At 45.7% G+C, this 13120-nt stretch overlaps 1 protein-coding gene across 1 annotated transcript; it reads left to right on the top strand.

Moving 5' to 3' along the window:
- Positions 1–3874: 3874 nt before the first annotated feature.
- LOC119435322 (cytochrome P450 3A30-like) lies at positions 3875–12600 on the top strand (the record flags this gene model as incomplete). Its single annotated transcript, XM_037702221.2, has 5 exons — positions 3875–3991; positions 10619–10707; positions 10839–10984; positions 12213–12328; positions 12402–12600. Coding segments are annotated over 5 exons (667 nt in total), but the record flags the coding sequence as incomplete, so codon positions are not given.
- Positions 12601–13120: the final 520 nt, after the last annotated feature.

Raw genomic sequence — 13120 nt, 5'->3', positions numbered from 1 at the left:
CAACAAAGTAAATAGTTGACGACAAAATCAATGCGTAACCCAGGCCAATTTTTTTCAATAAATATTTATATAAGCCAAGGAGTTCATTATGATTATAGGCCTTGCGCTGGGGACTATATGACAGTTTTTGAGCATGGCAAGAAAATTGTGGCGATGTGCACTCAATTTGCAGCATTGAACATGCGAACCAAATACTATTGCGGTGCATGCAACAGGGAGCCCACAATCTCGCATAAAGGATCGCTCAATCTCATTTGAGGCTTCCAAGTCTCCCTAATATGTCCTGCAGATGACGTCATAGACTATAGTGCGACAGCCCATAGGCACGAGCAATCGGGCAATTAATTGTTCATGACCATGAGTTACTCCCGAGCAAAAGCTTGATCAATCCTTTCTCCAATCATTTAGAAAACTGCGAAGCGGTGTTTAATACGTCCCATCCACCATGTCGCCGCTCCTTCGTCACATTCCGGCACCTTTGTCAGAAGACAACATTAAGGGCTATCACAAGAACACCGCCGAAAGAATAAAACGCAAGAAGGGAGGAATAGGCGGCGCAGTGTTGTGTAATGTCCCTGAGGGCTTCATTTACTAGAGCTGCTGCCCCAGCTTAGAATAACTTTATGTAGTGTATAAATCAGGACTGTAAACATTGCGCTTCTTATATCTCTCCGTTATTAGCATGTCCTTCTAAAAAAAAACACAAAAAAATGTTGGTAGCTTGCCCTAGTGGTGCAAGGCTGGAGTAAACAGTGGAGCTGGTGATCGACCTAGCTTCTTCCAGGTTTTACTAGGCTTGGCTAAGTTTTACTAGGAAATGCTAGGTGGTGCTAGGCACGGTATTCCGAATCGACTCGCAACCAAAGCGCAGATTCTCGCTTGGCCGCGCGACGCGCTTCAAGATGAGCGGCTTCTTCTTGGTGTGTCCGGATCTTCTTTGGTCGTCCCATGTCAAGGCTACATGTACTCGCCACAGAGTCAATGAGAGTTCTGCCGCCGTCGCGGCGGCTCCAAGCTTTATCTCCCCGGCGACGTCACGGCCAAGCTGCGCCTCCACACTTGCCGGGGCGTGGCTGGTCGAAATCTGCCGAGTCACCGCCAGAGGCGCCTGCTGCAGTCACGGACACCACACGTTTGGCGGGAACGCGGCGAAACGGGGACGGCGTCGGCAGCAGCTCTGCGCGTTGCCTCGTTGGTGCTGCTACAATTTCTTTCTCTCTGTCTCGCTGTCATTTTCTCTTTCTCTCTCCCTAGCACAGTGCGCGCCGCGCGCATCCTCTCCTTCTCTCCCCTTAACGTTCCATGTCAAGGCAACATGTGCACGGCACGGAGAAGAGGCGAAGCGCACACCGCTCCGCGAGGTGGTTGCTAGGCAACGCGCGGTGACGTCATCGCCAGGAGCAGCTTTTGTTCGTACTACGCGGCGCAACCAAGAGCCCAAACAACTCCGCTGTTAAACATTCGGCAGAGACACTTAAGACTACTTACGTGTGGGAATGCGAAAGCATTATATTCCCTTTGGTGAAGTGTTTTTTTCCGTGAATTCCTTGTTCCTCGCAAGCTCTCGCCTGCGTTCTAACTGCGCCTCGGTAAGGCCAAATCTAAACGCGCCAAGCGTCTCAACGCGCTCGCTTGCCCGCGAGGAGTTCATAACTCGAAGGACCGCTCAGCGCCGTTCAATAGGACATTGAATATTTTTAATGCGAAAGCACTAATGCCCCATGAAGCGGAAAATCCGGCGTTCGGCGTTAACATCCGATGGTACAAAAACCCACGTGACCAAGTGGTGACGCAATGTTTCCATGTCAATGAAAACCAACCTGGCCCACACTCAAAAAATTGACTTTGCCCAATCCGAAAATATTAGTTAACCCCACGTTCAAAACCGACCTGGCCCAATCCCAAATGTGCCTTGGCCCACCCCCCAAAATTTGGGTGGCTTACCCTTAAAATTGACCTTTGACCAATTGGAGCACATGACCTAGTGATCACGTCCTGTGGTATAGTCACGCGACCAAGTAAGAACCTTAAGCTGCAAGGTCACATGACCATGATGACGTCATATGATAATATCACGGGACATGAGTGTCGAAATATTATAGACGTCGATATAGTCGACACGCCCAGACTGCTTTCGCAATCAATGCATGTAAGGAAACTTAAGTGCCTGTGTAACATTTATTTTATACACTCATCACTTGGTGCCACCTACTCTTAATTGGCTACGCTGTCGCTTGTGCAATTACGCACGTACTAGGCCCAGCTTTAGTCAACGAGAACCGTGGAGCCCTCGTGGCGTTCGGGAAGCATGCTCGTCTCGGACCCCGGAGGCCCGGTTTTAATTCCCATCCAGACCGAAATTAAAGAAAATTCACTTTCTTGCCGAGGCGGGATTCGATCCCGCGTGCTCCCGGTCCCAAAGCGAGCGTCGTAACCACTAGGCTATATACAACCACGCTTGCAGAACATGCATTTATGCGAACCATATGATTGCGTTCGAGCGTCGTCGTCTTCGTCCACAGCTGGCGCGTTCGTGCGCTCGTGCTCTGCGAGGTGAAGAGGTTCTGCGCGTTATGAAAACGAGAGAGAGAGAGAGAGAGAGAGAGAGAGAGAGACGCATTCACGGAGCGGGTCTCCTGTAACGCGGTGTCGGTGTTGGAAGCTGCGCTATGCAACGCGCAGTGACGGCCGTAAGTCCGAGACGCGCGAAAAGAAATTATCATCATCATGAGTAATAATATAAAAAGTTCGCGCGCACTTCCGGAAAATGCTGGGCTACGATCGCCCAGCTTCGCTGTTTCAAGCGTTGCGCGGCCAAGTGCAAGGTTGAGCGTTTTTTAAAATTTACTTTCTTTACAGGAACCTCCCTGAAAAATTTGAAGTCAATCCGAGCATTTTTGACAAGCTTTTACTCTTTGGACTGTCGGGCATTTTTGGTACCATTTTTCGGCCACGTCGACTGCGCCGACGGATTTTCGCGTGATGGGGCATATAATATTTTCATATTAAAACTGCGAGAATACATGTATTCATTGAAAGGCATCGCACCAAGTCCAATGTGTATTCAGCAGAACAAGACGGGGCAAGGATACTTTCTAATGTGATACAAATACAAGATACTGAGCCGACAAGTATTTAAAATACTAAAATACAGATACAGGATACTGGATGGTTAATTGTAACCGATACGATACTTTCATTTGTACGTTGAAATACTTCTGTACAACAGTTAATTTCTCGTTATGGCTCCGCTATATCGGATGTCCTTTTTTTTTTAGAAGGTCCAAAATTAAAAAAAAAAGTGCCTGTGGCAGATAGCACAATTCTAACCCTTGATCTAAGTTACTCGATGGGGCGGCCATTAGTTCTATGAGAAATGAAAATGCTTCAATAAATAATTAATTTAATTAAGCTAATAAACTTTCTACTTAATTACTTTACGGTTCATATTTCAATCTACGAATTATAGCCGGTGAGTTTGCAATGTGTATAAACTTCGAACGAATGCTCGGACTGCACCAGCTTCGAGATATTAATTTTGAAGTGTCCGACCAAATGCATTAGCGTTCCAGTTACTTAATTTAAGAAAACGCTGTTTTATGCATTGAAAAACTTTGCCATCACTTTCTTGCCTCAGTGACTCTCGGTGACTTCGTGAATTTTGCTATAAGTCTACCTTATATGTTAAAATACACGATACTTCGCATGATGTATCGAAAATACAAATACTGTTAAACGTCTTGCCGAATGTATCATGCTACAGGTACAAAATGCCGAAAGAGCATTTTAAGGTAATGTTGATCGAGATGTACTCTCGTAATACGACAAAAATGTTATCTTTCGTGGTTTTATCCATAATTTTTTTGCATTGCAGACGTTCACGTTTTATGACCCTTTGCTGGACAACATGATGAGCATCACCCCTGTTGAGCAGTGGAGGAAGATTCGACCAGCTGCGAGTCCAGCGTTCTCCACTGGGAAGCTGCGAAAGGTGATCAGTGTTGTCTCTATTATGTTGTGACATTGCGCATGCCGAGGTATTATGACGGCGTCGTCTCAATTGACGCAGCAAGGATGTGTTCAAATTCTGGCCAGCATTGAAGTCGGTCTCCTTTTAATGTAAGTAGGAAGACAGTTTACAGAGAAAGTAATGGAGCTCATTTCGAAGAAGTCTCTGCAACTTGACGTCACCTCGCGTCGACAAAAAGAGCTAGGAAAAAACGCACACACTGTCGGTGTAACTTTTAACGCTTTGCGTGTGCGAACATGTGAAACGCACAATGTAGCTTCCAACAAATATGCAGCTTTAGAACAGGAAGACGAAGATAACATAGAGGTAATCAATGAAACCGTAACTAGGCTAATATCAGAAGAAGCAATTGAAGTGGGAGGTAAGGCACCAAGACAACCAGTAGGTAAGCTCTCCCAAGAAACAAAGGACCTTATAAAGTGTCCAACTCAAGAGATCAGATAGAATTCACTGAACTGTCAAAACTGATCAACAAGAAGAAAGTAAGGGATATTCGAAATTATAACGTGGGAAAGATTGAGGAAGCCGTAAAATATGGACGCAGCATGAAATCAGTAAGAAGAAAGCTTGGCATAGGTCAAGGCAAGATGTATGCACTGAAAGATAAGCATGGCAATATTATCAGCAATTTCGATGACATAGCAAAAGCAGCGGAAGAATTCTATACTGACCTCTACAGTGCCCAAAACAGCCATGCTACTTTCATTCGAAATTGTGATGAACCGGATACAGAGGCTCCTTCTATAACTAGCGATGAAGTTAGAATGGCCTTGAGAGATATGACCAGGGGAAAAGCTGCTGGAGAAGATGGAATAACAGTAGATTTAATCAAAGATGGAGGAGATATCATGCTGGAAAAGCTTGCGGCCCTTTATACGCAATGCCTCACAACTTCAAGTGTACCAGAGAGTTGGAAGAACGCCAATATTATACTTATCCATAAGAAGGGAGACGTTAAAGAATTGAATTATAGACCCATTAGCTTGCTTTCAGTATTGTATAAAATATTCACCAAGATAATTTTCAATAGAATCAGGGCAACACTTGACTTCAGCCAACCAAGAGAACAGGCTGGCTTCAGGAAGGGATATTCTACGATGGATCATATCCATGTCATCAATCAGGTAATCGAGAAATCTGCGGAGTACAATCAACATCTCTATATGGCTTTCATGGATTATGAAAAGGCATTTGATTCAGTAGAGATACCAGCAGTCATAGAGGCATTGCGTAATCAAGGAGTACAAATATCTACAAGGATACCACAGCTACCTTGGTTCTCCACAAGAAAAGTAGAAAGTTACCTATCAAGAAAGGCATCCAGGCAAGGAGACACAATCTCTCCAATGCTATTCACTGCATGCTTAGAAGAAGTATTCAAGCTCTTAGACTGGGAAGGCTTAGGAGTGAGGATCAACGGCGAATATCTCAGCAACCTTCGGTTTGCAGATGACATTGTCCTATTCAGCAACAATGGAGACGAATTACAACAAATGATCGAGGACCTTAATCGAGAAAGTGTAAGAATTGGGTTGAAGATGAATATGCAGAAGACAAAGATAATGTTCGATAGCCTGTAAAGGGGACAAGAATTCAGGATCACCAGTCAGCTTCTAGAGTCTGTAAAGGAGTACGTTTACCTAGGTCAATTACTCACAGGGGACCCTGATCACGAGAAAGAAATTTACAGAAGAATAAAATTGGGTTGGAGGGCATACGGCAGGCATTGCCAGATCCTGACTGGGAGCTTACCACTGTCGTTGAAAAGAAAAGTATACAATCATTGCATTCTACCGGTGCTAACATATGGGGCAGAAACTTGGAGGTTAACAAAGAAGCTCGAGAACAAGTTAAGGACCGCACAACGAGCGATGGAACGAAAAATCTTAGGAGTAACGTTAAGAGACAGGAAGAGAGCGGTGTGGATCAGAGCACAAACGGGGATAGCCGATATTCTAGTTGACATTAAGCGGAAGAAATGGAGCTGGGCAGGCCATGTAATGCATAGGATGGATAACCGGTGGACCATTAGGGTTACGGAATGGATACCAAGAGAAGGGAAGCGCAGTCGAGGCCGGCAGAAAACCAGGTGGGATGATGAAGTTAGGATATTTGGAGGCGCAAGTTGGAATACGCTAGCACAAGACAGGGGTAATTGGAGATCACAGGTAGAAGCCTTCGTCCTGCAGTGGACATAAATATAGGCTGATGATGATGATGATGATGATTTCATAATGTATGCAGCCCATGGATGCAGCCTAAACAGCTTCGCTGGTAATTCGGCCCAATATGAATGTTGCGGTCCCACGAATTTAATGACACGCCGACTTGGGTCACTGGGTATTTTATAAAGCATAACGAAACGTGAATGTGCAAAGAGTCGGTGTCAATTGCTACTGTCCTGAGGAGACAGGGTGGATGCAAAGTATCTAAAACATGTTGATTCAGCCGTGTGAAAAAAGGAAAGTGAGGAAAAAAAAATGTCACAGTTTCGCCCTAAGGGCGAAGCAATGAATGCGATAGCAACACAGAAATGTCATACGAAGTAAGGTGAGCGGCTTTGGTAGCAATATGAATTGTAGTAAACATGAGCTGATTAAGTAAGCAGGTGTGCTACGGCGTAAATAGACCGACATGAAGAGAGACTCGATGACCACGAGAAGGCGCGTGTGAAACGGTGGTGTTGATGAGAAGCGCTTCCCGTGGGCAGCGCGTGCGAAGGGACACATCTGTAGCGCTCCACTGCCGATCCGGGCAGCATTGCATGTGTATAGCGTGCGTTGGAAAATGTGGCCCGACTATTACTAACTGAATGAACAAGCGTGGGGTGAGCGCGCACAAACAAACATGAATAGATTACACTGAATGACTGCAGACAACGACTGTCAAAACGCTGGCAGCAAGCGCATACGCCGCAGCGGGCGAAGGTACGTGCGGTCTATCGCTTCAACGGAAACTGAAGGCGAATGTACAGCGCACACAAAGGTCAGAGCCGTGTGGAGATAAGGGACGGTGCGGGCGAGCGACGAGCGCGGTTGTTGGCAGAGTAGAAGTGCCCCCCCCCCCCCCCCGCTTCTTCCGGCGCTGGCTTCCCGCTCCTTGTTTGCGTGTGGGAGATTGAGTGCGTTCGCTCTGCGTGATAGCGCGCGTCTCCGCACGCTTCCGCTCGGGCATACGGCGCGCGGCGAAGATTTTATCTATACGGAACCTCACGGCGACGGCGACGCCGACGGCAGAAATCTGGTTGAAGTGTGCATATAGTTGCTATCGCAATAAAAAGGAGCTAAGTATATACATATGTATGTTTATATGTATATATAATGCTGTATTGGAACTAACGCAAACTGTAAAAAAATCAACAAAAAACACGCAATGCGAATTTGCAGGCGCCTTTTACATGTTTCCATAATGAGCGCAGAAGAGCGTGTTCCGATATTGTGGAAGTGAAGCCCCGATCGACAAATAATTGAGGGCTTGAGTACAAATACCACCAGCTCAGATGAATGTTTGTGATAATGAATGAAAAGCTTGCCGGCTCCTTTATGGTGCAGGTAGGTAAAGATCAGCAGTAAGGGTGCTTTTTCTTGCTTTCTTTCAGCTGCTACTCAAATATTATTGCAGTAGCTTAAGCAAGACACTCGACAGAACGCCTGCACTAGAACATATGCAGTAATATAGACATGGTAGGCTACAATTTCGTTTCAGTAATGAACAACATGGAAGGTAATAACTTTATTGAGTTGTCCTGCAGTTTTGACGACCCGGGCTCAGTTCTCCCACGACGGGACGTCGAGATTTCCTCTAGATCTTGTCTCAGCGCCGCCTCGCGGGCCTGCTGGACAGCCCAGAGTTGGTCGCCGAGGTCGGAGCTCCGCAGAGCGGCGGCCCACCTCAGCTATGGGGTCTCGGGGTTTAATTCGTTTTTGTGTTGGGCGTTACATTTCCATAGCATGTGTTAGAGTGTAGCTGTTTCCTGTTTGCATATCTTGCATGTGTCTTCTTTGTGTACTTCGGGGAATATCCGTTTGAGGTGAAACGGGTGCGGGAAAGTTTTTGTTTGCAGTTGACGTAGGGCCACTGTTTGTGCCCTGTTTAGGTCTTTGTGTGGTGGTGGGAATGCTCTTCTGGCTTGTTGGTACGTCTTTGTAATGGCGTTGTATGTGGTCAGTCTGTCTCGTTCGGTTCGGGGGTCTTCCCGAGAGGCCGGCCGGGTGCGGTCCGTCAGCTCTCGCGCTCTGCGGTGGGCTACCTCGTTGAGGTTCGGGGGCGCCTGGTCGCCCGTGTTGACATGGGCGGGGAATGATACGATACGACTTGGGTGGTCCTTGGGAGCGCGTATTCTCTTAAGAATGTCGATGGCTTTAGGGGAAATGCGTCATTTGGCAAAGTTTCTCACCGCCGCCTGGGAGTCGCTCAGGACGGTGTTGCAGTCCGGATTCGAGAGGGCCAGGGCAATGGCTACCTCTTCGGCTTCCTCTGCATGTTGGGTTTCGACGCTACACGCGTTGTCGGTTTTGTAGTTGGTGTCTATTACTGCTACAGTGAAGCGTCTGCCATCGGGGTGCTCCGCGGCGTCAATGAAGCGTGCGTCGGTTTCCCTTCCGTACGATCGGAGGAGGGTTTTCGCTCTTGCTAGTCTGCGACCCAAATTTGTTGAAGTCAGGGTGGACGTTCCGAGGGATGGCTGCAACGTGTATGGTTTCTCGGATTTCCTTTGGTATTTGCGCTTTGTGTCCGTGTTGTTGTGTTGTTTCTGGTACGTGATGCCCAGTCGATCGAGGATGTATCGGCCCGTGACGGTCTCTGTGAGTCTTTCGAGCTGAGATATGCGTTGTGCTTCGGCGATTTCCTCTAGCGTGTTGTGCAGTCCTAGCTCGAGGAGGAGCTCCGTACTGGCGGAGTCCGGGACGCCGAGGGCATGCTTAAACGTTCTTCGGATGAGCACGTTAATTTTGTTTCTTTCGCTAGTTGACCAGTTGTGAAAGGCCGCCACGTAGGCAATATGGCTGATGGCGAAAGAGTGGATGAACCTGATGGCGCTTTCCTCTCTCATGCCATTTCTTCTGTTTGTGATCCGCCGGATTAGGCGCATGGCAATTCTGACCTTGGTCGTTAGTTTGCTGACAGTATCACCATTAACTCACTTCGTCTCGATGAGCATACCTAGGACCTGAACAACAATGAACAACAAAAAAAAATATTTGCAAACCATCCGCGGTCGCTATTTGATACCACCCTATAAGAGCTGAAGGGACACTCTAGCGATGCGATTTTGTGTGCATGCCTTCACGATACCGCCACTAATTTTGAAGGATAACAGATGAAAATAACGTTGTTGAAGCAAGAGTAGTGACATTTACCACGGTTACTGACTCCTAACACTGTTGTTTGCAAACAATATTCGCATTAAAAACGTTTCTCTCAAATATATACTTGGGGCCTGTTCCCTTTAGCCCAGCTGACATTCAATAAGCATGTCGATGTCGACGCAGAAACTACATTAAAGAATCTAACGCACTTGTTTCCATCAGGTGCCTCACTTATCAAGCTGACCTCAACACTAAACATCAGACGTCCAGCTGACCGTAACAGTAAGGCTCGGAGTAAGCAAAAGCATGGTACATTTCTGAGGCTGCAGTGTTTCTAGAATTCCGGTTCTGACAGAACATTTTATTCAAATGCGTTTTACTGAAATACGCATGCGCAAAGAGATTTTACTTCTTGGATTAAAAAGTGTGCCGCTTATAAGTTTTCTGGGTTTCTGAGTTTTCACTTTATCAAAAGACTCACGGCGATTGTGGGGATGACGATGTTGTTACGGGCTGGGTTAGCTTGGAAGACTCTATTTTGCTATATATACGATATATCTAAATTCTGAAAGCAGGCTTTCCCGCATACCTTACATACGCCAACAAATTCCTGCTAGATGCGCTGTTAAGCTGAGACACGTGTTCTGAAAGCTGTCAAGAGAAAGTGTGTGGAGAAGTGCACTGGCGGGTTTTGAACATGGTTCATGTTTCGTCTGAGCGTGTTTCGTCTGAGCGTCTCTTTCCAGGTCATACATTTGTGTCCGCCATGATATTGGAATATCGTCAGGGCAATCTCTCCAGAAATGGTAGAAAAATGCGCCACCCCAACACACTTCCTACAATGGCTACAATCATCGCTAAAGCACTTAACCTGCTCAAATCATACCGTGGGCACATACAGACTGCATATACTCGGAGAGGCTAAACTTGTTTTGCAATTTCCTTAATAAGAGCTTTTTAGTTATCTTAGTAAGTTGTTTAAATTGCAGAAGCCTACAAACTAATCAAGTCGGAACTTGACAACGAATAGCACAGAGCATACGACGGCTTTTGTAAAGCACTTTTTTTATTGTAGGCTTTCCCTACTTGCAATACAGTGTTCTTTTTGTTCATAAACTTGAGAAGTTACTAAGAGAATTAAACCTATTTACGAACAATTTTTACTGCATTTGCTTGTGCTTAACACAAGCGAATGTGATTAACACAAGCGCTTTAATCGCCTGAGGACGTTTTTCTTCTTGGTGGAGACCATACATTCTGTATTTATTATTGAACGCAGATGAATTCCTTGATCGAGGACTGCGCAGTAATGACTGCGGAACACCTGAAAAAGGCAGCGTCCAATAGAGAAGACATCGATGTCAAACAGTAAGCGTCCTCACGTTCTCAGAAAAAAAAAAAAAGGAATTACGGGCGCCAACGTTATCTCGCACACCTTTCCCAGTAATTTACGTAGTGCCTTAAGAATTATTGTCGGCTCGTTCGTTTCTGCTGCGTAGGCTCTTTGGTAACTACACCCTGGATGTCATTGCGAGGTGCGCTTTCGCAACAAGGCTGGATTCTCACTCTGACCAGACCAACGAATTCGTCACTAGGTCAAGGCAGGCCTTCTCTGGACGCATCACACCACGCCTTTTCCTGTTATGTGAGTGGTGTGTATATAGCTACGTCACTGGTGTTGAGCGTGGAGCTTGATGTGGGCATACTTCTGACAGGCAAGAATTGAACTCACGAATATTTTCCAAATGGCTGAGAAAGCAGTTTGGATACCTTAGAATAGCGGCCTGAAGGAAGGCTGAAGAAAGGTTCTGCTGAAGATTTCAAAAATTATCGAATTCAACGATCAAAGGAAGCCATCAGATAATGAATCACAGAAAAGAATAAGTGAAATTAACTGTTCTTTTAATCGAAGTGTAGCCTCTTCGGTCACGTGCGCTTTGGTTTTGCTTTTTTTTACTATTTTTGTACCTCAATTATACAAAAAAGAAAAAAAACACACACACACACACACACACACACACACACACACACACACACACACACACACACACACACACACACACACACACACACACACACACACCACACACACACACACACACACACACACACACACACACACACACACACACACACACACACACACACACACACACACACACACAACACACACACACACACACACACGCTCGCATGCACGCGCGTGTGCTTGCGTGTGTGTGTGTTACTTTCTAGCCAGTACGAATGACCACGTGGCACTCCTTCGCGGCGAGGAGGCACGCATCGTTCGGTTTGCCGTAAACATAGAAAATCTGAACAAAACTTTTCCAGCTTACACAGTTTTCGATAGTTCACCGCATTAAACAGCCATAATATAGGTTTGATCTTAGTTACATTTATTACCCACGACGCGTACAAAATGTGATGTCGGAGCAGATCAGCGTTAAGATAACTGATTGGCCCAACCCATCTGCTGATTGTTCTCTGCGACGTACTTATCCTTGATGGCGAAAACAATCATATGGCTATTCAACCATTATAAAGAGCATCGAAAGCGTTAAAAAAATTGTCGGGCGATGAGTACCAAAAAAGAAAGAAAGAAACATACAACATAACGAACGAACAAGCAAAAAATCCAAGATAAGCAGTGAGTTTTTATATGCAAATTCCTTTTATAGCACTATCTCTAATCTCTTTCTCTATTACAACGGAATAATTTGCTCTGAATCCTTGCTGATAGACATTCAGAAGAGCAAAAGTGGGTACATGCAACAGCTTCTGTTAATATATTTGTTTTTGCTTTGTTCGTTTAACAAAAAAAGTTTGTTATTACTACTTTCTAGCGAACCTTAATTTTTCCATATATATTTCAGTCGTATTCCCGTCCATAGCAAAGATGCTAAGACTTCGGCCCTTCAACTCGGACATCTTTCTGTACTTCAAGCAGATATGTCAGAATATCATTAAGGGCCGACAGGACCAACAATCGGTGAGTGGAATTTCCTCAGCGTTCAGAAAGCAATCATTGTATGCTTGACATTTACCGCCTTTCTGTTCATTAGCGCCACGAAGACTTTCTGCAGTTGATGATGGATGCTCAGGAAGGAAATCTTGCGTCTACTTCAGAAAATACCAGTGAGCGTGACAATCAGCTCTTCAACCTTGGCTCAGACGTGAAGCCAGATACTTCGTTTTCGTCGAACAAGAGTAAGACGATTTCAATTTGTTTTAAAAGGGTCCTGAAGCAGCCATCCGTGCTTGGTGAAAAAACACAGTGCGCGGATAACATACGCTGCTGTGAACATCTCAGCCAAATTTCGCAGTCGTGCGCGGCGCGTAGAGCTCGCAAACGGAGCACGAAGTCAAGTTTTTCTCGAAAACGCGCTTTTCACCACAAGCCTGCTCCTCACTCTTTTCTGGCGGCTATATTCCGTCATAAAGCAGATTCCCATACGCGGCTGCCATTGGCCAATAGCTGATATCAATCAAGAGGGGTATTTGAATCAATGCGCTTGTTCCTACAATGGCTGTGTGTATTTGTTGACGCAGTTGAATAAACAGGCAGAAGTGAGCGAAAATCTGCGTTTCAAATTGGGATAAGAATTACGTACTTCCGGAAGTGCGACTATCAATATATCTCTGATTATCGTCTGCCAACGCTCGGCTACGCCTGCCCGCGTAGGAATGAAACTTGACCACACTGCCTATCATTGTTGTTGCCGCTGGGTCTCGCTAAGTTCAATTAGTTTTCAACACTCAACTAGCCTCGAACAGCGCGAAA

Source organism: Dermacentor silvarum, unplaced genomic scaffold, assembly GCF_013339745.2.
Source record: "Dermacentor silvarum isolate Dsil-2018 unplaced genomic scaffold, BIME_Dsil_1.4 Seq6179, whole genome shotgun sequence".
NCBI classification, from domain to species: domain Eukaryota; kingdom Metazoa; phylum Arthropoda; class Arachnida; order Ixodida; family Ixodidae; genus Dermacentor; species Dermacentor silvarum.
The sequence above is the reverse complement of the archived record's forward strand: the minus strand, read 5'-3'. Positions and strand labels throughout refer to the sequence as shown.